At 42.0% G+C, this 24,001-nt stretch overlaps 2 protein-coding genes across 2 annotated transcripts; one reads left to right on the top strand and one right to left on the bottom strand.

Moving 5' to 3' along the window:
• Positions 1–4,798: 4,798 nt before the first annotated feature.
• Positions 4,799–11,348, bottom strand: LOC133926261 (probable sugar phosphate/phosphate translocator At1g06470). Its single transcript, XM_062372095.1, has 12 exons — positions 10,922–11,348; positions 10,647–10,816; positions 10,471–10,556; positions 10,312–10,361; positions 9,008–9,075; positions 8,526–8,626; positions 8,377–8,389; positions 7,625–7,809; positions 7,458–7,544; positions 6,844–6,938; positions 6,029–6,187; positions 4,799–5,404 (listed from the first exon to the last, which is right to left on the bottom strand). Exons 1-12 carry the CDS (start codon positions 11,218–11,220, stop codon positions 5,389–5,391), a joined length of 1,329 nt encoding a protein of 442 aa, XP_062228079.1. The 5' UTR covers positions 11,221–11,348; the 3' UTR covers positions 4,799–5,388.
• A 9,433-nt stretch (positions 11,349–20,781) lies between these two features.
• On the top strand, positions 20,782–21,566 carry LOC133927515 (uncharacterized). Its single transcript, XM_062373993.1, has 2 exons — positions 20,782–20,918; positions 20,984–21,566. The coding sequence occupies exons 1-2, from the start codon at positions 20,782–20,784 to the stop codon at positions 21,564–21,566; spliced, it is 720 nt and encodes a 239-aa protein (XP_062229977.1).
• The last annotated feature ends 2,435 nt before the right edge of the window (positions 21,567–24,001 follow it).

Here is a 24,001-nt window from a genome sequence, read left to right as displayed (position 1 = left end):
CAAGTGTATAAAAGCAAACCATTCCCACCAAACCACCAACCACATACCGACCAAACCACCCCAATCCAACCATGCCACAACCCACATCGAAACTCTACGACCAAAATATGGTCGCTCGGTGGAGATAAGCGATAGCGATGCTCATGACCGAGAGCGCGGCAGTTCGAACTGGTTATACACCCTGCAGGGGGATACTCCTGGACCCACACGACACAGGGACCATACGGCTTGTGCCACCCGCTAAGATGCGCACAAGGGGGTACCCGTGACAACCTTTCCCAACCAGGCCCAACCATGTGGATCAACCATAGCTCGGCACGGCGGTATTAGAACTACTCCCCGAGCAAACTAATACCGCTAAAAGCCCGGACTCAAACCGGACTCACACCGTCTATGACGAGGCCCACATGACCACGTCTGCGAAGGTAATCGGCTCGCCTACCATTATATCAGCATGTGGTGAGTAAGGTATGTGCTAAAGCCGACTACACCGATGATCGGTGCTTAACCGGTGCAAGCGGTCTACGGTGTCCGGGTTCCCTCCCCGAACTGCCTGAGGACTCCTCGTGAGCAGATGACACCCCTAACACCGCCCACACCTCGTCTCAACTCACCACTCACCAAACCGACTCATCATCAACACAACCATAAGTGCGAACAAATAATAAGTCCTAGGCTCGCGACAACGGTGGACGCCGTCGTCGACTTCTACCGGAAAGCCTAAGTACCACTAAGCATAGCGAACTAAAATTAGACCTCGATGACACCACTAGGCTCCTAGGAACAACACATGATACGTGACCGAAATGGGATAATGCATTGGCATAGGTTCTACCCAACTCAGTACCCGACACATGCAATGTATACATAAGCGTAGATAACATATTAAAATTTCAAGTTGACACGGTGCAATATGAACGATGCTTGCCTTGCTGCCCTGAATCAGAAAGGTGGGACGCCTCACGATCGCCCACGGCCTCCGGGATCGACGGATCGGCGTTCACTACAGAGAGCAACGCGTGCAATGTAATGAGCATGTATGAAATGCGATCATGTAAGAAAAATATGCTCCACAATACATGACAACATTATTCCAAGATCGTACTGACCAAACCAGAATTTTCCAAGTGGTCTCAAAAAGTTTGGAGTTCCTACGAATTAACTACGAATTTTACAAGCTATCAGCTATCAGGAAAGCCTGATAAACCGTGCTCGGGTGCCCGGGATGAACAGTACTCACGGGGGTACCCGGGGTGAACAGTACCCGGGGGTGCTCGGGATCGACCGTGCTCGGGTGCTCGGGGTGAACAGTACAGGGGGGTGCTCGGGGTGCTCGGGTGAACAGTACCCGGGGGTCGTCGGGTGAACAGTACCCGGGGGTCCTCGGGGTCGACCGTGCTCGGGGGTGCTCGGGGTGAACAGTACAGGGGGTGCTCGGGGGTGACTGAACTCGTGCTCGGGTGAACAGTACCCAGAGGTCGTCGGGTGAACAGTACCCGGGGTGCTCGGGAGTGCTCGCGGTGACTGAGCTCGTGCTCGGGTGAACAGTACCCGGGGGTCGTCGGGTGAACAGTACCCGGGGTGCTCGGGAGTGCTCGCGGTGACTGAGCTCGTGCTCGGGTGAACAGTACCCGGGGGTCGTCGGGTGAACAGTACCCGGGGGTCGTCGGTGAACAGTATCAGGGGTGCTCGGGTGAACAGTACTCGGCGCTACAGTAAAATCAGCCTCGCGCAGCTCCAGAACAGCAGCCATTACGAAGGGAAAAACTGAGCTAAACTAACCTGGGAGTCTCTCTAAATCAAAAGTAAAAATGCCTAGAAGGGTGTACAGGGTCTAGACTTTGCTCAACCGCCTAGCAACATGATTCCTAACTCAAATCCACATAAATCCTCATTTGTTCCCAGACTGCAGAACTTTAAGAACTTTGCAACCCTAGTTCCAGAATCAAGATCTATCCAACCAAAAATGAGCATACTTGCCATGGGAGCCTAGCAGACTCACCTAAGGTCCTTTGCTGAGGTTGGTGACCGCCAGTTGAAGGAGGAAACGACGGAAAATGGCTTGGAGAAGAGAGGAAAAACTGCTGCTTCCTTGCTTCTCCCAAAGAACACCAAACAAGTTCAGAACCAGCTCGAATTCCTTCGGGGAAACTGAAAATGAATTGGATGGACGAGTAGTCCCTGAGCTGGTGGTCAGGTGAGTACCACATACGTACCTTGATCTTGCTCCCAGAGGTAGGGATCCAAAAGGGGAAAAATGGAGCCTAAAAGAGAGAGTGAGAGACAGCCAACTCCAACTTGCTTCCTCAAAAAGCCTTATCTGGTGGAGTGGGTGAGTAGTACGTATGGGCAAGCTTTTTAGGGGGAGAGAGAGTGTTGTTGCCCACCTATAGAGAGATATTTTCCACCCAAGTGGGCCCCATTTACCTAGAGGAAAGTCCAGACTTGCTTCTAGCTCTTTTATTTCTCTTAGATTTTTCCTTCTCCCACCTCATTGATTCAAAGTGAGGTGCTCCAGTGACCCAAACTGGAACATGAAGCTGAAATTGCATGTTTTAGGATTAAAACACACAATTACGGATTTTAGGACGTGACACATGACTACTTCCACTAATCATTATGAAATAATTATATTATATGAAGCATCACATGAAATTGTATGACTTTACAAAAATGATTAACCACATATAAGAATCATGTGGTATTGATTCATCAAAATCATCTACCATTATCAATGAAGATGATATTGCTTGTATTGCTCAAATGCATACATGCTATATAAAGTGCAATATCACATAGTATATTGCCTAAAATTATTTATCTTCATGAACTATAGAAAAATGAGAGGATAAATACTTTGCAGACAATATCATGTGATAATATTACAGATTTATTAAAAAAGTCTTTACCAATATATTTATTCCATTAGTATGAGATGACTTTAAGAGTTACAAAGTACATATTAATGATCATCAGATCATATATATTGCACTCTTTTTCTCTTTATGAGTTTTACTCTCAAGTTTTCTCATATAAGATTTTTAATGAGACAATATCAATACAAGCATATATAACATATCTTTTCTCATAAGATTTTTCCCCACTGGGCTTTCAATAAGTTTTTCAATGGCATATTACAATAAATCTTTTTCTTCTGAAATTTTTCCTAAAGGATTTTTAGAGAAATTATTCATTAATCAATATACGAGAATAAATCGATCAAGGGGGAGTATTGCAGTTGATTGATACATAGTCACAACCGCATATGGCGGTTGCCTTCTTGCCATCCATTTAGGCACCTCTTCTTCCCGTATATATGTACACAAATACATCAATGAAAGAATCCATGAACACTGTCGGGGAAAAATCCCTGACAATGATTCCGGGGTGTATCGGACGATGGGTGCGTGATCTTTGTTCGGGAAGTGCCTACTGAATTTGTTTGTGTATGTGCAACTCAAGAATAGAGGATTATCTAGGTTCAAACCCCCCTTAGGGTAATAGTCCTACATCCTGTGTATTTTTTTTGTTCTCCGTTTTTTCTCTCCTCTCCTCCCTTTATAGCCGAGGGGCGAAAGATCCTTACAAGTGGGCCCATCCAACTGACCCATCCCTATCTAGACGGTCAACAATAGGCTATCATTATGGAGCACTCACGCGTCGTGCCAGCTCCAGAGCGCTGCGAGGCCTGTCCCATCCGTCAGCTCCTTTTGTACATATCAGTCCAGGTCGCCCGGCCTGCTCCGTCCCATCACCGGTTGCCCACGCACACTTGCCACACCCTTAGTGATGTTCGCGAACCCATCATGTAACAATTAATACCGTGGGAGGGAACACGGAAGCTCTGCGTCCGCCCCAGTCGCCTCGGCCGGTGGGGTACGCCTGGGAAAGGAAAATTGTATGGGCATTAACATTAAGGGCGTGTTTGGATGGCTGCGCGCCTACGTTGCACGCACAGAGCCTGGCTCCTGCCAGCCTGGCTCGCGAGAAACACGGATTTCATCCGTATCCACGGAGCTAGGCTGCACAGTGTTTTTGCATCGGCGGGAACTATCTCGTGCGAGTGCGCGTAGCCAACCAAACAGCCGTCAAACGGCACCAGCTATACACGCATAGCCAACTGGGCAACCAAACACCTGTATGGGCCTATTTGAGCTGCACACGCAGAGCCAGGATGGGGGGAGCCAAGCAACCAAACAGGCCATAAATGAGAATGGTTTGGTTCAGACGAGTACCTGCCCCGTGACCAGTAGGGATTGGTCGCGGGAAATCCAGAGGAGGTCAAGAGTGTGGTCGTGCGATGCTGAGTGGTCACACGGTGAACCCTGTTTAGAGAAAAAAAACTAGTCCCATGAAAACCGGTCGTTAACATCGGTCCTGACAGGGGACCCATATACCTTACACCGACAAACTCATTTCCTATCTATTATCTCTACTGTGTATTCGAGTTCTAATATGATTGTTTGAATCCTAATCCGAATGGACGGCAGTATACAAAATTGTGGTGACATGATTGAGAGAAAGTATATGTACCACCGTTACATGTATGTCAAGCAGCAAGCAACACTCAAATGGATGGGTCGACCCGCGGCATTCATCGATTTGCGTGGCATAAGGACGAGTGCACGCAGTCACGCTTATATAGTGTGATTGTATTAAAATACCATATGTACGTTTACATTGCAAGAACGATAAAAGTATAAAATCTTTTTTTTTAGGTGCAGATACATCTGTTTGATCGTGACTATGTCCATTGGCCCATTCTCTTATATTATGTACACCTTTTACCCTACAAGAAGATATCAAATGTTGGATATCCCATTTCCATCTATAGAAATATTACAGCAGACACAGGAAAGGTCATGATACAGCTGGAACAAGAATGGTTCTTTCGTTTACTAGTTTTACAAAATACAAATAATCGAACGCCGCTCCGTAGCTTTCAAGGGAACAGCACATCTGGGGTATGTGTGGTCACTCTTACAAATTGACCTATATAGAAAATGAATATACCTTGGCACCAAAAATGTGGAGAGGTTCAGGAATGAATATGTGCATATCACGGTCACGTAAAGAGAAGAATAAAAATACAGATGTTCATTCTCAGCGATTCCCATTATAAGCAAGCATAACAATATGTAACTGCTGCCAATCTTCTCAAAATGGGAATTCCGATGGAGTTAGCTCTTAGATTGACAGTTTAGTTACCCAGACTGTTCAATCAATATTAGAATTGAGCATCCAGGAGATGGACAAAGCTCACCCAGATCACTTCAAAGTTTGGCTTGCAGAGCATAAAAAAGTCTAGCCTTAGCTGTGTTCGTGTGTGTGTTTTCAGCGGAAACTTCCGTCAGTACTTAATATTTCAACAAGAAGGCATGACTTGTTTCAGGCATGAGCAACCCTGCCAAAATTAGATAGGTTAAATTCGGCACTACAATGGTCATGTAAGATTAGAGAACTACCGAGAGAATAGCAAGAACTAATTAATCTTAACAAAAACCATAGTCTTATGTCAGCATTGATATTCCCAAGTCATATACCAGTGCAAATCTAGCTGGAACATTACTTGGCATGAAAATGGTTTCAGATTCTAACACATGCCCAAATATCCAGTAAGACCCTAGAGAAAGGCTGAAAGAGGACAGGTGGTTTTCGTATATATGATAAAATAGGAAAAATTAAGCCTAAATTTTACCAACTTAGCCATATATCATACTTGTAAGTTTATTTCCCTAGTTTTGATATTATTCAGTAGGATAGAGTATGGCTGTACAAATAAATATGGGTATTTGTCGATACCAAAAAAACTTTCTATCCTAAAAAAAAAGAAACTTTTCTTTCCCGCTTCCACTTCTGACTTTCATAACTTCCACACTAGAAAGTCAGGCAGGGTAGGAGGTGAAGTGTTAGGTTCATGCATTGCACCCAAAAAAAAAACGATGGAACCATACTCAATAATTTTAGATAGTAACTTTTACATGGACACACAGACAAAATTTAATAAATTGAATGTGGGATCACATACATATCTACAGTCTTGTGTTCAATCATGCAAAGGGTATCATCCTCCTCAAATTCATCCTGATATTCCAAGTCATCTAGAATAATGTATTTGGCACCACCATTAAATGGAGGTGAATTGATGTCATCCTCATTTGTCTGACCCCTTTTGAATTTCTCATACCTGTGATTATTGACAAATATTATTACACCATGAAAAGCTAACTTCCTGATATGGCATAAAGTGAATGCTTAACTATTAAGTAATAACTACTACGTTAACAGGTCCACAACGTATGCAAAGCTCCTTCAAATGCACAACAGTCAGTGAAACAATATAAAGAAAGTAAAATTTCGACATGGAATGTGAATTTGGGCATCAATTTTTTTGGCATAGACAATAGAGGAAAATATATTATGTAAACATATCTATAAATTTGTGTACATGCAAGTATTTTGTTGCATAAAGAATCAAAATCAGGGGACAGCATAGGTTATAGATTGAAATGGAAGGAGTTTCAGTTTATTTGTTTAGCATTTTAGCTTGAGTCACCAAACACATATGAATTCATTCTAAAGCTATTTTGAACAAATAAACATCAGAAAACAATCTAACATTACTTTCTGAGACTAAAATTTAGGTTATAACTTGATGAGATGCTAGTGGAAAAGGTTTCAGTTTATTTCTTTAGCACTTCAGCTTGAGTTGCCAAACACATATTGATCCCTATTGTCCCAAGGCGTGCAAAAGCTTGTTTCCATAGGAATTAAGAACCTTGAAATAACATTTGTGCTGTGCATGACTTGATCTTGGAAATACTATAGGAAAGGAGTACTTACTTGTACCAATTGAATAAACTAACACCAACCATAATTGTGACAAGACCAACCCCTTTCAACCAAGTAAATTCATCGTGGAAATAAAATACCGCAACCTGAAAGATCAAGGTAAAAAGATTATTTATAACACATGTTGATAACTAAAAGCATGTTAATTCTGAATTATATGAAACCTAGGAATAACATATAAACTACTTTCCAGTCTTTGGGGTTATCAAGTTTCATGCTAGCGCTACCAGAAAAGCAATGCATTTGGCCATAGCTGCTTGTAACTGTTGATACTTGGTAGCTTCCCTCTACAAGTGTGTCAAAAATTAAAGCTACTAGTTGGATTTTTTTTCTCTCTATGGATGGTTTGTAAGAACAAACAATGGAACACTTCCACTTTTGTGGTTAAATACTTAATAGCTTTGTTATCATGAGCCATCAGTTGTCAACAACCTGTATCATCCTGATATTTGTTCAGACGAAGTGTAGTTCATGGTTGATAGCAGTATTTGCATAAATAATAGATAAACTACACAAGGGGTTTACGAAATCCAGATTCCACTACAAATGCAAGAAAATACATTACATAAATTTTTTTATAGAAAGGATCATATTTCAAATATTACCAAAATGGTTACAGCTTCTTTTACTACCCCAGCTATCGTCACGGTTATGGCACTGGTTGCTGAAACGAGTATATACTCTGTTAACACCTGCAGTTAGAATTAATACATCATGAAATCTGTGATAATTACTGAAAATTTTGTTCTATCATAAAATAAACACTCATTACCATGAAAAAGGCTAAGGATCCTCCAATTAGCATAAGTAAGCAACTGCGCATGACGTGCCATGGGTTATCAAAATATGCGTTCTTCTGAAAATCGCTCCAAGGATCCAGTAATAGAGATAGTACCAGGGTGGCTACGGCCATCACTGGGGTAACATGGCTCATCAAGGTAATTGGATTTTTCAGGCCTGACAAAGAAAGATAGCTCATGAACTCCAGGTAGTCAAAACAGGATTGCTAATTCTATTAAAACATCATTTTAACTTTGGCCCCACTTCTATCCAAGCACAGGACTCCAGCTGAAAAGCTGTGGTTGGAGTTACTAGGCTCTAGGAAAAATTGGATGGCTTCAGCAGAAACTGAAGCTAATTTGTGTCAAGCAGGAGTTATGTTCCTGATACTTCAGAAGCTAAAGATCAATAGCAAAAGATCACTCGATCCACTCTAATATGGCCAAATAATGGCTTTGGAGAAGAGGATATAGCTCTCAAGTCTCATCCCATTCTTTGAGGTTACAACTTGGAACTCCAACTTTTTGTTTAGTAGCGATATACTAGCAAGAATTTAGCTTCTTCATCTAAGAAACAGGAGCTAAATCCAGGCCGAGCAAGGCTTTAATTCAATCAAAGAAATGGTTTGATTGGTACCCATGAAACAAACCAAAGGAACAGTTAGAAATTTAGAAGATTTCATGAACAAATACTCCTATCTTATATTGTTAGGATGGTACTCAAGGATAAGCAAAGAATACATACCATAGCTATCTTTCTTGAAATATCAAGATACACATGCACACAAACAAAACAACTCATTAGAACAGAGTGCACCAAAGAAACAAAAGAGAGAACATGTGAGATTGGTGACAGCTCCAAAAGGAGTACATTAAATTAGTTAGCACACTTACTTGCAACAGAATCTGAGTCATGGACCAGCGGAATCCCGACATAACAGCAGCAAGTGTAACAAAAATGAAGCCCCAGAAGTCAAACTCAGTCTCCTTGGCAACTGAAAAAAATGGTTTTGATCAGAAAACACAAGTCCAAGAAGTATTTGTAGCAATGACAAATGGACTGCACATTGGAAGGCTACAATTAACGGTGACTTAAAAGGAAGAACGTTCTACTACTTTCAAATTTACTACCTTTTGGTGGTGAATTTACTACAAAATAATGGTGTATTGCACTTTGGTGAATTTGACACGATCATAAACACAAATAGACTTAAGTCAAGCAGTGCAGGCAATATACAATCTAATAGATGGAGCACCATAAAAAAGATAAGCAATACGCTCTTAATAGTCAGCTAACTAGTGCTGCACAGATTATTTACAAAGAAGGGACACAGCAGTTTTCTTTCATGAATTTTAAGCCCTCATATGTCACGTACCTGTCAATAGAACCCCGATAGAAATGACAACTATGATTCCTAGAAGCTTGATGCTGGGACTCTCCAACCTTATAAAATAGATGGAACTTTTAGAGCCATATACTATTGTAAACGAACGACATCAAAGAAACAGTATTATGTGCATGTATTTAGGAAGTGATGATGACTTCCTTCCTTTAAGAAAGGAAATGAATACTACTCCGTATGTAATAAACTGGCATAAGAAAAAGATAAAATGGTACTATGGAATCAACTAAGTGGATGAATACACATGGCCTATAAAATCTAATGAGGTTGCCAAACATATGAAACTTTTCTCTAGAAAAGAAACAGCAAAATGTGTTAAAAGTGCTCAATAGTACTTTAAAAAGAATATTGCACAAGTTACAATTAAAGAAGAAAAGAGTAACATGTTACTAAGAAGATAGGCCAACCACAAGCTTCCAATCTCCTACTTCCTTTCCCACAGAAAACAATTTTTATATTTTTGTACTTGCATAATTTAATTTTCTATACCAGAAAAAATCCTAACTAAAGAAGCATGCTTATTCGAAATTTAAGAGAAAATCCATGTTAGTATACAGATTTAATTTATTGCATTTTCCTTTTATTCTAAAAAATTACACTATACTGCTTGACATGCTCAGACACTTCTGGCTGGCAGAGGAAGCGACTGTGGCTGTTGAATTTTAATTGTTAGTTTTTATAATAAACTTTTAGCTTCTTTGCACACTAAAAGACAGAAAAATTCATCTCAACCTGTTTCTTAACTTCTAGTTCATTTCAGCTACAACCGCCTCAGCCAACCAAAAACCACCAGAAATCGGAGCCAAAAGCTAACCCTTTGGATAGCTTCTGGCTTTCCAGAAGAAAAAAAAGCCTACCAAAGGGGGCCTTATTAGTGGGGTCGCAGTAGTATCCTACTGTCCTATTGTTTAAGGACAGAGTGGACTTCTTTTACTACTTAACATTTCGTCAATACAGTTCTGCTTTAGCACGAAAACATGAGTGATATCTTACTACTAGCTAAATATACCCATAAGGGACCAGTTTGCAGCATTGGTTCCTTCAAATTATCCTCTTCAAAAGTTGTATGATCATACAACCGCATCAAGCTATCAGCCAATTATGTGCCGAGCTTGTCACAAACTCACTATTAGTGGGAAACATGAGTGCCCAGCCTTGCTAGTATGGTAGATCAATTCTATAACTAACTTCCTAAGTCGGGGGGGGGGGGGGGGGGGGATAACAGTCACTGCAACAACAGCAAAAGTGAATTTAATTATAGATCAACAGCAACTCACCTAAATGCAAAAGCAAATAGCAAAAGAAATATGGGGGAGGCTGATTTACACTGCAGAAGATCAATTTTTTAAAATGTAGTTAAGCAATCAGCCAACTGAACTAAATGAGATCTAATTAAAGAAGCAAAAATTAATGAAACCGTTCTGTGGATAACACACCATAGTAGCAAACGTCACCGAGATGAACACTAGAGAGGCGTTGCTCAGGTTTATGTCCAGTGCCGTCCCCAGAGCAGTTGGCACGACTGCAGAACGGCTAGTAAGAATCACGATTCCTCAAAAAATAAGCAAACACAAATTCATGCTGCCAATTTCTTCTAAACCGGGATCCACACCTCTCATGAAGTAATCCTTCCACCCCATCTCGACGCCATTCTCGGGCCCCTTGGACTGGAAGAAGATTATGGCCTTGGAGAGACCCGCTTGCATCGCGAAGTGCACGGTGTTCATCAGCAACGGCGCCGGGAACTTGCCCAGCTTGTCCCCCAGCAGCGTCTTGTTGTATCTGCCACCCAATAAGGAAGCAATCAGACCACCATTTTCGCAGCGAAAGAGCCATGGGAGTGGAGTTGGGGCGAGTCCGAGAGATCCAGGCGCGAGCGCCACTCACAGCGTGAGGCAGGTGCTGAACGCGTACCACACCAGGATGTAGAACCCGGTCTTGAGCACGACGGACGGCGCCAGCGCGGCGCGCTCCAGCGACTCCAGCTTGGTCACGGACTCGCTGGGCCGGAGCCCGCCTCCGCCGGCGCCGTGGGCAGGGGGGTTCTCGACGTCGAACGCCCTGCGCGCCGCCTCCGGATCCGAGGCGGCGGCGTGCATGCTCCGCTGCCGGAAGTAGCCGGACCGCGGGGACCCCACCTCCGCGGCGCCCCCATCCGCGTCGCCGCCCTCGGGCTTGGGATGCATGCCTCTCCTCGATCTCTTTCAGACTACAAGGCTCGCATGGACGCTCCACGGATACCAATGCCAACGCCGCGACGCGATGCGGGGGATCTGGAAATGCCGCGCGCCAGGAGAAGGGAGGGGAGGGGGGTGGGTGGGAACGGTGCCTGCGCTTTCGCCAGCGGCTGCCTGCCCGGACGGGACGGGGACGATGGGTTGGTTGATTTGGCGGGCGCGTGCGCAAGGCGGGTCCGGTCGGATCGGGTCGGGGTGGGGTTGGGCGGATGGACGCGCCCGGTTGGGTGCGGCTGGGTCTGGTGGGTTTAGAGTGAAAAATGATAGCAGATATTCGAATTATTTGATATTTATATCTATTAAATTACAAATATAAATATTTGTATTTTTATTTTTTAAATGGATATTAAAATAGATGTATTCAAATTCTTTTTCAAGATCGATTTAAATATGTACATCTAAATTGTTTTAAATTCGGATGTGGATATGTATAATATCCGTATGTGCCAACTATGGAATCAAATTTTACTAATATTTTAGAAATTTCAGAGATGAACAAAATTTATATATTTCGGTCCAATCAAATTTGAACAAATTTCAATCAAATTTGCCCAAAAATTTAAATTTCTGACGAGAATTTAAAATGAAATTTCTAAATTTTGGTAATTCCAGCGATTCAAAATGTAAACGATATTTTTTCACACCAAAATAAAACTCTTGTCGATAAATGTATAGGATATTTGCTTACAACCCGATCAAGTAGATTTTTTAATGCGAATTCAGATTCGAACTATCCAATTCGTAATCGCATTTGATGATATTTGAATTTATATTTATATAGATAGCAATATAAAAAATGTACTACTCAATCCAATCCGTATCGGATCCATTTTCATTTCTAAATGGGTTGGTATGGCCAGTGTTTGTGGGGGCCCATGGTGCCGGCTGGCTGTTGCCGAAACGTGAAATGGAAGGGTTTTTGAGTCACATTGGTGGGGCTAGGGCTGGAGGATGATGATGGTACATATCAGGAGAGAAGAGAGAACAGTGAGGCTACTAATCTATTATAATAGCGTGCTGCTTCACCGTATAGTTCTTTTATATGTTCTTATATGTGATTGAACATTTTTCAACAACAAACGTGATCTAAATTGGCTCGTATAGTGAAATGGAATATGTGCTTTCCTTTTTTATCGAGTGAAAATGTACTTTTCCCCTTTTCTACAGTGTTTTCCTTAATATTAGTGATACTATTATGGAATTTTCATAATAACATTATTACACCATGCGTGGATTATAAATAATGCGGAGAGCTTATTACAAAAAATATTGTAGGTAGATGCTTCATTACAAACGCTTATATGTAGTGGAAAAGCAATACACCCATGGCTATCATAGTGCCAATATGTCATGGCTTCTAGTTGTGTGCATCTAATTATACGAGGGTGTCCGTATTAACATGCTCCATCTTGTATTATTAGTTATTGGATAAAGTATTTTGTAGTTGTCATTAATCCATGCAATGTTTATGTGTTCATGGAGATTGTTTGGTCAACTACTCAATTATATGCAGCTCTCATTTAAATTGCATGTCATCACATTTTTAAGACCACTTGTTCCGAAGGAATAATACTTAATCATACTGAGCTAGAAAGTATGCACATATATAGAATAATGTAAAATATTTTGGATCTACAAACAGTATTTAACTATCAAGCGGTTAACATTTTGTAAGATGGTGTTGGTTTTCCTTAATTGTGAGTCACATTTTTTTTAACTGTTGAACAAAATTAGAATCACATATATACAAATCTCAAAGCTAATTTAATATCTAGGAAAATAGAACATAAACTCAGGCAAGTCACAAATGGCATGCTTAAGCAAAATATTGTTGGTGTAGTATTCAAGCAAACACACAGCTTAATTCAGTTTACAGCAGAGAAAAAACAAATAGCAAAAAATCGTAGTACAACAAAAAAGCAACCGATGAGGAGACAAAAGGCTCCATTTGCATAGGATAGTCAGCTAGTGCCGCATATTTCCAAATCTGCCGGTGCAGGCCTAAGCCGGAGATAGAAATGACAAAGAACACTTGCACAAGCAGAACTAATACGATCGAGATCCACATTGAGAAAAGCAGATCTGATGGAAAAGCAAAATCACAAAGCTCCGGTTCCGATTTGGATCCAAAAACTCTACACCATCCTCTGACCCAAACCCGCCACCTTTTGAACCCGAGGTCTTAATTAGTCTAAGTGTACTTAGATAATGGTGCCAAAATTAAATTTAATCGGATGCTTATGGACAGACTGAAGAAGACACCTGTTGTTGGACCTGACACGCATATAAAACTGGCTGCCATGATGCTGGAAGCACTGCCCTCATTGCACACACACGTACATTGGAATGCAATAAGCTTGCTTAGCTAGAGTCTGTTTATTTCAGCTAAAGATTATAAAAAATATCTTATAGATCGTAAATTGTAAGAAGCTGGATTGTAAAATTTGGAATCTAAAAGTTAGATCGTGGATTGTTACAATCTGGTGGAAGACGAATTGCTGGATTGTTATAATTTAGGTGTTGAATTGTAATAATCCAGCTTTTACAACCAACTGTTTATTTCAGTTTTTGAATTATGATCATAATTCAACTTTTACAATCCAGCTATTTGTTTCAGCTTTTAAATTTTAATCACAATTTAGCTTTTACAATCCGAAACAAATAGGACCTTATAAAGTTGATTAGAAGGGTAGCAAAAGGCAGTTAGGTAGTGTGTATCAGTGCAGTAGTGTGTGTATATATAAAAGGAGTTATCCAAAAATTAAGGTTGACGGTGTCACTTATACAACTAGAGACCCAAAACAACTCACTGGCAGATCAAATAATTGGCCAAGTAATGTCCTGTTTGTTTTGGATTGTAAAAGTTGGATTGTGATCGTAATTTAAAAGTTGGAATAAACAGTTGGATTGTGAAAACTAGATTGTGATCACAATACAAAAAACTGAAACAAACAGCTGAATTGTAAAAGCTGGATTGTTACAATCTAACACTCAGATTGTAACAATCTAGCAATCCACCTTCCACCAACTTTTACAATCCACAATCCAGATTATTACAATTTAGCTTTTTACAATCCACAATCTACAAGTTGCTTTTCATAATCTACAGTTAAAACAAACAGACCCTAAGTCTACTTTTATAGCCTGCTGCTGTCACAAGGAAATATCCACTGATGTCATTAATTACAGAATAGAGAGGGGTACTTAGGCCCACAAAAAATCATTGTTGTCCTGTGACAACATCCATACAATGTTTTTATATACACACGTGTATGTATATATGGGCCATATCTATTGGCTGCTGGCTCAAGTGCACATGACCTGACCTGTCTGAGGTCTGAGTTCTTGGTCCAATGAGGTGAGCAACTCAGATTCAGTCGTTTTCCTGAAACATCATGCGTGCAAGCGTGAATTCAGAGTTCGAACAAATTTGGCGTGGATTTCGATGGACGAACCATTTGTGGGGGTTCTGAGGTAGGAAGTGATGAGTTGGAGGTCCAGAGTCCCAACCGAACCCACTTTAGGCATGTCTGAATGGAGGGGCCTTTTGGGATTTCTCAGGAGTTTCTTCTGGGGCCTGCCAAGGCCATTTTAAGCGTAATCCGTTCGATAGTGCTCAGGACATAGTGCAGACTGTTATTGTACATCTTGCCTGAAGATAAGGCTGGCATGGAGGATATTAATTCTTCGTGGGCCGACTGGGCCCATGGCGTGTTGAAGAATAATCGTTCCAACCGCGTTGTGCGGCAGCATATCCTGTTTGACGAGTCTCTGTTACTGCCAGTTCAGTTAAGTCGATACCGAGAGTCGAGAGGTACACCGTACACGCGCTCCTGACGCGGCAACACACACGCGTTGGGCTAAGCTCACTCTCATGCACGTACGGAAGCAGGAGTGGCCGGACTGGTAGCTGTTACTCTACAGCGACTTGTTTCAGTGACGAGATCGTTTTCGACATCCTCGCTCTTACTCTCGTGTTTATAAGTTATAAGACTATCTTTAACTATATTTCCTTCATTTCGTTTTCTTTTCGATTCCCTTCTCCGTTCCTATTCTTTTTATTTCCTCTCATCTCCGACAGCTTCCATTCGAGAGGAATCGCGAAGGGAACGGAGAGAGAATCCCATCATGAAGGGAATGACCCTAGGAATCCCGTTGTGAAGGGAACCGTAAAAGAAACCGTTGGAAATGCTGAAGGGAACGGGAATCCCTTCATGACGAGAATCTGCTCGTGAAGGGACTCCCTTGAGCTTGGTCTAACGAAAGAAAATATAGTATCCGTTGTATATAATATGCTAATAAAAGTATGAATGTTATATCATATATTAAAATATAAAAGAATATTTAAGAGTATTTATTACACAAGATCTTGAGATAAAAAGATAGTAATCCATAAACGACAGTAACTCTTATCATGAATACAGAAAGTAATGGACAATAGTAATAAAAATTGAGTACAAGTATTCTTAGACATTATATAACAATTGGTCTTCGAACTGTTAATGTTCTGCTCCCTAATTATTCTAGTGAATACATCATAGAATGGACAATATTTCTGAGCTTTCAACTAGTAAATAGAAACGGATCAAGTTCTTAAGATTTTAAAGCATCGTCATGCACATGGCAAAGTACTCAAACTCTGAGCAAAAGAAATTAGTTACTGCCGAAACAGATAGAAGTGAATATTAATTTGCAAAGGTAGTATAGAGAAGCTAACATACCATGTACCAAGTATCAAATATGTTACGTAGAATTCGAACTCACAGCAGCACATGTACATGGATCAAAATAACATGTATCATACTGGATAGTCAAACCAATAAGGGTTTCTCGGTGTACAAGAATAGGAGCGAATACACACCAAGCAATCTCCATGTGCAAGCAGTTTATATCACAGAACTAGAGAAATCACAGTTCTATACTAGTATACTCAGAAATATGCCCAATCTCAACAAATATATTCATTATCATTGAGCAAACTTGTATATGAACTTGCTATCCAGAACATAAAAAGGGGGCAATACTCACTATATACTGAAATACACTAATAGCAGAGGCAAGGCACGACTTCATAGCCACTGTCCTAGAAATCTAATCACCCACCAATTGCCACTAACGGAGAGGGAAGACGGAGATACAAAGTCTCACCGCACCGCACCGGCGCATGTGAGCGAACCTCGGCAATCATAGCTCCGATGAGCACCAACAAAATAGCTCCACCATTGAATCCCTTGCAGTTCTCAATCACCAAGCTAAATCCCAAGCTCAACTCGGGTCAAGCACATGAGGTAATCCCTAAATCGAAAGAGAACACAATGAGAATTAAGAAGATAGAGGAGATTTTTTACCAAGGAAGAGGAAGAAAGTCTACATATAGAAGCAACGGTACCATCCAGCCCCAGATGACCCCCGAAGGGATCGGGGAGGCGGTTACGCTACCGCTGTTGCTCAAAGGCTGCCGCTACCATCTCTCTCTCCCTAGTCTCTCTTTTTTAATCACATAGGAACCCTAGCCGGATCAAAGGCATGTTCTTGTGCCACCACCAAATGGGCCTAGGCAGCACATACAATTGGGTCCAGCAGAGAAAAGAAGGCCCAAGAAAATATTAAAAATTCATATTCTACTCAATAGTAACATTAAGTACAGACTTAATATATAAAGATATGGATATTCTATAGGAACGCTACTGAACAAATATGTCGAGAGCGATGTCGTAATTTGATTTCAGATGAGATCCAAAAAGGAGGAGGAGATTATCCACTATCACTTCTAATTTCTTCATTTATTTTCATAGTAGAACGTGTCCTATATCTGTAGCCGGTAATACGATGGGAGACTGATAACAGAGGCAAGGCACTAATAACAGAGGCAAGGCACGACTTCATAGCCACTGTCCTAGAAATCCAATCACCTACCAGTTGCTACCGGCAAGAAGGAAGATGGAGATACAAAGCCTCACCACACCGCATCGGCGCGTACGGGCGAACCTCGACAATCGCAGTTCCAATGAGCACCAACAAAATAGCTCCACCATTGAGTTCTCAATCACCAAGATAAATCCCAAGCGCAACTCAAGTCAAGCACAGGAGGTAATCCCCAAACCGAAAGGGAACACAATGAGAATTAAGAAGATAGAGGAGATTTTTCAATCGGCTACCAAGGAAGAGGAAGAAAGCCTACATATAGAAGCAACGACACCATCTAGCCCCATATGACCCCCGAAGGGATCAGGGAGACAGTTACACCGCCATCGTCACTCAAAGGCTGCCGCTACCGTCTCTCTCCCCCTGGTCTCTCTCTTTTTTAATTGTATAGGAACCCTAGCTGGACCAAAGGCATGTTCTTGTGCCACCACCGAATCGGCCTAGGCAGCACATACAAGTGGGCTAGTCAGTCCAGCAGAGAAAAGAAGGCCCAAGAAAATATTAAAAATTCATATTTTTCTCAACAATAACATTAATTATAGACTTGAAGATGTGGATGCTCTATAGGAACACCACTGAAGGAATACGTCGAGAGCGATATCGTAATTTGATTTTAGATAGGATCCGAAAAAGGAGGAGTAGATTATCCACTAATTTTTCTTCTAATTTCTTTATTTATTTTCATAGTAGAACGTGTCCTATATCTGTAGCTGGTAACACGACGGGGAGACTGAAGGATGAGGATGAATAACAAAAATAGATAAATTATTTAAATTTTAGAAGTTTTTATTATATAGGAGGAGAGTAGGAGAATAGATGTGTTTTTAGGCCGTTCGTGGGATTTAGGTGGCCCGGGACAAAACTAAAATATAAGTCTCGTAAACATAAACATCAAACTATTAATACATCAATTGCAAATACAATAGTCTGTGAATTAATTTTTTTTGTCAAGGCCTCCTTTCTGTTACTCTAACAACTCATTTAGTTTTTTTCTTTTTTGCTAGATACATGCTTTCTAGATGCCATGTTATCACATAATGATAATTGAGTACAAACAGTCGTAAAAAATGAAATAAAAAAGTCATCAACAATTGACAACTAGTGCAAAGTTGTAAAAGAATTGAATCAAATAAACGAAATCATCCGGTTAGAGGTTAGCCCTAGATTCGATTAAGCATGGGGACCATGCCTACTGGCAATCAGGAGGAGAAGAGGGAGCAGGAGCGGGCGAACAATGACTTACCGCGATTGAGGTTGGAGATTGGATCTTCATCAATTGTAGATGATGGATCTTAAGCTTCGGAAGGAGGAGGATCAGGTGAACTGATGCAGACGTATAGTTTTGGACGGAGACAGAGAGGTCGAGAGGAGGGGAGGGAAACAAGCAAAGATTGTGATAGCTGCTACTGCTGGGAATTGAAATCGGTTTGATTGGGGTCGACAATGGCATGACTACAGTAACACTAGATCAGGCTTGTGCATGATGCTTCATTAATTTAGAAAGATCCATCATCTATGTTTAACTGAGTTAGGTTACTGGATAATGTAACGTTGAGCTTTAAACTATTTGTAGATTTAGAGCCTTACTTAGATTTAGTTGCTACTTATTAGCAGACTATGCAGGATATAGATTTAGGCTAGATTTGATTAGTAACAGAATAAAATTATATATATATATATACACACTTAGGTCATCTCCAGTAGCTACCTTAAATTTTTATCATCAAAAATACTATTACAGCATCCCCTATCACTATTACAGTATCCATTATTTTTTCATCTCTAACAGATACCTATTTTCTACCTTCTCTTTTTTTCTCTCAACGGTCCCACTGTCAGCCTCTATAAACAGTACAGCCACAGTGTTGCTATATTACTGCTACAGTACAGACGTTGTTTTCCTCCACCCCACTGGCGGTCTCTGTGAACACTGTAGCGCTGGTACCGATTCTACGGAGATGCTACAGTACGTGAACAGTGACCCGCAATTTTACTTGCTCTGCTGGAGATGGTCTTAGTTGGAGCCCCTGATTTCAGATACGGGGGATTGCCCTGTCCGCTTGCCGTCTATGTGTTTTATACTGTAAAGATTTGACAACGGAACCCAAGCACGTACGCTCCCGCGAGCTGAGCACGCGGTCTTTGCGTGGCAAGTCATCTCGGGGGCGTGGCGCGCGAGGTTGCGAGCCGGCTGGCGACAAGACTGGAGACGTGGCAGCACGAACCCATGCCCCTGCGCCGTGCGCGCGCGTGACGGTGCCATGCGCTGGCGGTTGGGGGCGGCCCATCCCTTCCGCGCCTCCAGCTTCCGTTCTCCTGATCGACCTGATTTTCCGCGAGGCTGAGAGAGGGAGGACCCCATTTCCTCATGTCTCGTTGGAAACCAAGCGGTCGAGGCAGCCGGAGATGGAGGTTTTGACATGCTCGTCGCAACTTCGATGTCGTCCTCGTCCTCCTTCTCCTGTTCCTAGTCGTCTGAAACATTGTTCCTGATTAAACAGCTCGTTCATTCATCTATTTCCAGTCTCTTGCGACTGAAAGCCAATAATTCTAGCTACTAGGCAAGACATGTACGCAACAAATCGTGAAAAATAACTAGCTCACTGCTAAACCAAATCGCACTGTGCAAATGACATGCTATCTCTATTTTCATTAACTTGTCATCAATACTTTATGTAGCAAGTGTGATATTGTATTATTTTACCAAAAAGTTTTTACGTACTAAAACTTTCGTATCATTAAATTTATCATGAAATACTCTATTAGTATTGTATACTTTTAAATATTATATATTTTTTATAAAAACATATGATCAAAATTATTATACTAAATTATTGATGATACTTAATAGTACAGTTTGCAGGAACTGACTGTACTGAACAAGTAACTTTCCTCGGAAGCTTCTGAACCTAGTTTGACTAGGGAGGGATTCACTGGGAGTCTCTCTCTGTGCTTGTCCTTGTCGCCGTAGCAAAGATCCCATGTATCCCCCCTCCCTGGTTGTCAGTCTCACGTACGTTGCACTGCAGTTTTACTGTGTCTTCAAGGCTGTGTTACAAGCCTGACAGCAACTGTACCCTGTCGAACATTGCCCACTAAAGTCATCTCCAACAGAATCCTTAAAATTTCATCCTCTAAAATACTATTACAGCATCATCTATCACTATTACAGCATCCCTCATTCCCTTCATCTCCAACAGAATCTCCTTTATTTCATCTTCTATCTTCTCTTTCCTATTTTGCAATATTGAACATCGGACCGACATAACATGCGATGTAGCATCCCGTTGCACTGGTTTCTTGCAACATAAATTTTGGTGTCTTGCAGTAGAAGGAATCGTGCGAAGCAAGGATGAAGCAAGCTTGCGGCCGAAGCCTCCGACAAAGTGGTTTGTAAGGGAAGGAGCACAAGTGTCTTCTCTTGGAAGGTTCGGCCGGGCACTATATATAGGTGCACGAGGGGCTCTCATTTGCAAGCCACGAAATGGAGCCTCATGCTGCATGGAAACAGTACATGAGAGAGTTATGCTTCTCCACCGATTCGTCCGATGAGGAAGATGATTTGGTCCTAGCGACGCTTGCCGCATGGCATGCCGACGTCGAAGCTTCGGCCAGAGGGCCGTGGGGCGCATACCTAGGAATCGGCTGGAGGGACACAATCGATTGTACAACGACTACTTTGCTGAGTCCGCAGTGTACCCCGACTACATTTTTCGGCGCAGGTAACACTATACGTTGGTGTACGTACGGACGATTTATGAACTACTACTGATCCATTGCCGTGCAGGTTCAGGATGAAACACGATCTGTACTGCAAGATTGTGAGGGAGGTGGAGGACCATGACCCGTGGTTCAAGCAAAGGAGGAACGCTGCCGGAGAGCTTGGGCTATCACCCCTGCAAAAAGTAACTGCCGCTTTCCGTATGTTAGCTTACGATGCTCCTGCAGATTCTCTCGACGAGTGCCTCTGGCTAGGGGAGAGCACCATCATCGAGAGCATGAGGCGTTTCGTGCGGGCCATTGTCGAGGTGTTCGGTGACGAGTACCTCCAGGCGCCGAACGAGGAGGACACTGCTCGATTGCTGGATATGAACCAGCGTCGAGGGTTCCCCGGGATGCTTGGAAGCATCGATTGCATGCACTGGAGGTGGAAGAACTGTCCCACGGCGTGGTCCGGTTCGTTCAGGGGCCATGTCAATGCACCGACTATCATTCTAGAGGCTGTGGCGTTGCAGGACCTATGGATTTGGCATGCCTTCTTCGGGATGCCAGGTTCATTGAACGACATCAATGTGCTGCACCGGTCTCATCTCCTTGACAACCTTGCTGGGGGAGTAGCACCCAAGGTCCAAGTTTGTACAGATAAATAGCCCAAAATTTATCGCCTTTTTGGTAACCACTCCCATCTCTATGGCGTCTCGATCAGCATGAAAGGCGGGATGATGATATCGTGCGAATCTCTACATGCCCATCTGGATGTATTAAATGCGCTTATATCCAACGTTTCAAATTTCGAAGGTTTTTTTTAACTCTACTCAGAGTCAGGTGTCGATCAGTCGAGTTTTTAGTCCTTTTTTGAGTCTCGAGTGTGGTTAACAATAGGGCGCTTGATCTAAGTGTGTTTCCACTCGATACCTTGAACAAGATCTATTTTTTGCTCGATTCTTTTGACTGCAAGCCTGATCCACCTTATTCAACCAGGCTTAGACTTGGCAGTACTCGAGTGAGCACTTGTGGAAACCTTTCCGCCTGAGCAGAGTTAGGAGGCTACTGTCGAATATCTAACTATAGGGTATATATGCATAATGAGTATATCGTATATAGACAGGGTACACTATGTGCATGTTTAACAACTCTGGATACTACAGAACCGAATTTGCGATATATGGTACACTCAGAAGTCTAGAAGATATATACTAGGAAGGTCTCGATTAGTTACCTAACTCGAGAACGACTAGTATCTAAGTCAGATTCATCTGCTTTGTCTTGGTAGACAAGATGAAGAACTCGCTATCGATTACGGCTAGATAGGGGATGGCATATCAACCCTTATAAAGCAGGAACCTAGACCCCCAGAGGGGGGAGAGGAGAGAAAACTCACGTATCTGCAACTTGACGTAAGCACTAAGACCATAGGACATACTCGATAACATCATCCTTAGTTTAGCTTAGATCTGATCTACTCCCTGTAATAGGTCTAGATACATTGCTTATACTTGAGAGAATATATATATCACCATCTATACATGATGTAGGGTATTACTCCAACCAGGGGCACGAACTTGTCTAGATCGCGTGTCTCGATTCGTGTTCAATCTCTGATCTCGAAGATACCCCAGTCAATTACGGATATATTGTCAGGAACTAATCTTCGATAATATATTTCAAAAAATAGTATATATTTCACTTATAAAGAAGTATATACATCTCATAAAGTAGTATATACATATTAAAAATTAGTATATACTTCAGTTATAACGAGCTCAACTATGAGCCAGGAGTATATACTCGTACTCTAAGAAGTACAGACTAGTTTTTCTATACGTACGTATGTATATATGTATGTATGTATGTATATGTGTATGTATGTATAGAAAGTTTTTTCTGTACTCTCATATGTACATACTCCCCCTCTAATAGGTGTTAAGAAAGAAGTATGTATATCTTAAAACGTAATATATACATCACATGAAAAATAATATTTCACTTATAAAGAAATATATACGTCTTAGAAAATAGTATATATGTATCAGAAAGTAATATAAGTATATATATGTATCACAGAGTATGTACTCACAGAGTATAAACTAATTTTCATATATATACGGCTGTGGCACTGTGTGGCAGAGCGAGCGAGTGTCGCACTCAGAGCAAGTCAAGATCAGAGATCAAATTTACAATCTTTCAGTATGAATATCTGATGTAAACATTGATGGATATAGTGAAATGTCAGCATCTAGTCGTACTATGTTTTGGGTAATTCGGTTAAAAAAAAAGAAACTATGTTTAGCTAGGCCAGTGTTTCACCGCGCGTACTGAACCGGGGGGTTTGATCGGAGAAAACCGGAACCGGCACTACAGCTTCCTTACAGCAAGCTTGCATGATTTTATATGATTTACTCTATCCTTTGAATTAGAGTTTGAACCGGTGAGCCGACAGTTGAACTTGTGAATCAGTTAACCGATCGTCTAGTCAGTTTAGTCGCCAACAGCAATATCTATGTTGCTGTCATCTTTCCGATGTTTCCCTTGCGACTTACTCCTAGGAGCTTGCGTTCTTGTCCAAAAACTGTACGAGATATTTTCAGGCATGACATTTCTCAGAGACAGCGAGGGAGATGTCGTATTGCATGTCCATGTCTGCCTTACACTTTTTGGACCATTAAGCTTTTTGGAGTGCAGCAGTCCCATTGAGCTTACGATACCAAACATGGACTCGGCACCTTAGCAGCACCGGCCAAGTTGGTTCTCACGGGTTTTACACGCTGCGGAGGCAAAATTTGTCTCGCGGAGGTCCTAGTTCGGGCTCTATACGGATTCAAGTCAGGGGCTCCTATTCACCCGTTGGCACCCGCAGGTGCCTGTAAAGCTAACCCGGAGCGGCTAGCAGCAGCACCACCGTTCCACACGCGCTTTTATCCCGTGTCGCCGCCGAGAGCGCCCGCCTGCCCCCGCCATTGCACGCGCCCGCCTCCACGCTCTCCCGCCACTGCGTGCTGGTTCCATCGCTCCCGCGGCGACTCACTCCCGCCCACCCCCTCGCCGCTGTGAGGATAAGTGACGTCTTAAAAAAATAAATTAAGAT

Source organism: Phragmites australis, chromosome 8, assembly GCF_958298935.1.
Source record: "Phragmites australis chromosome 8, lpPhrAust1.1, whole genome shotgun sequence".
Taxonomy (NCBI): domain Eukaryota; kingdom Viridiplantae; phylum Streptophyta; class Magnoliopsida; order Poales; family Poaceae; genus Phragmites; species Phragmites australis.
This window is presented reverse-complemented; position numbering and strand designations above follow the sequence as displayed.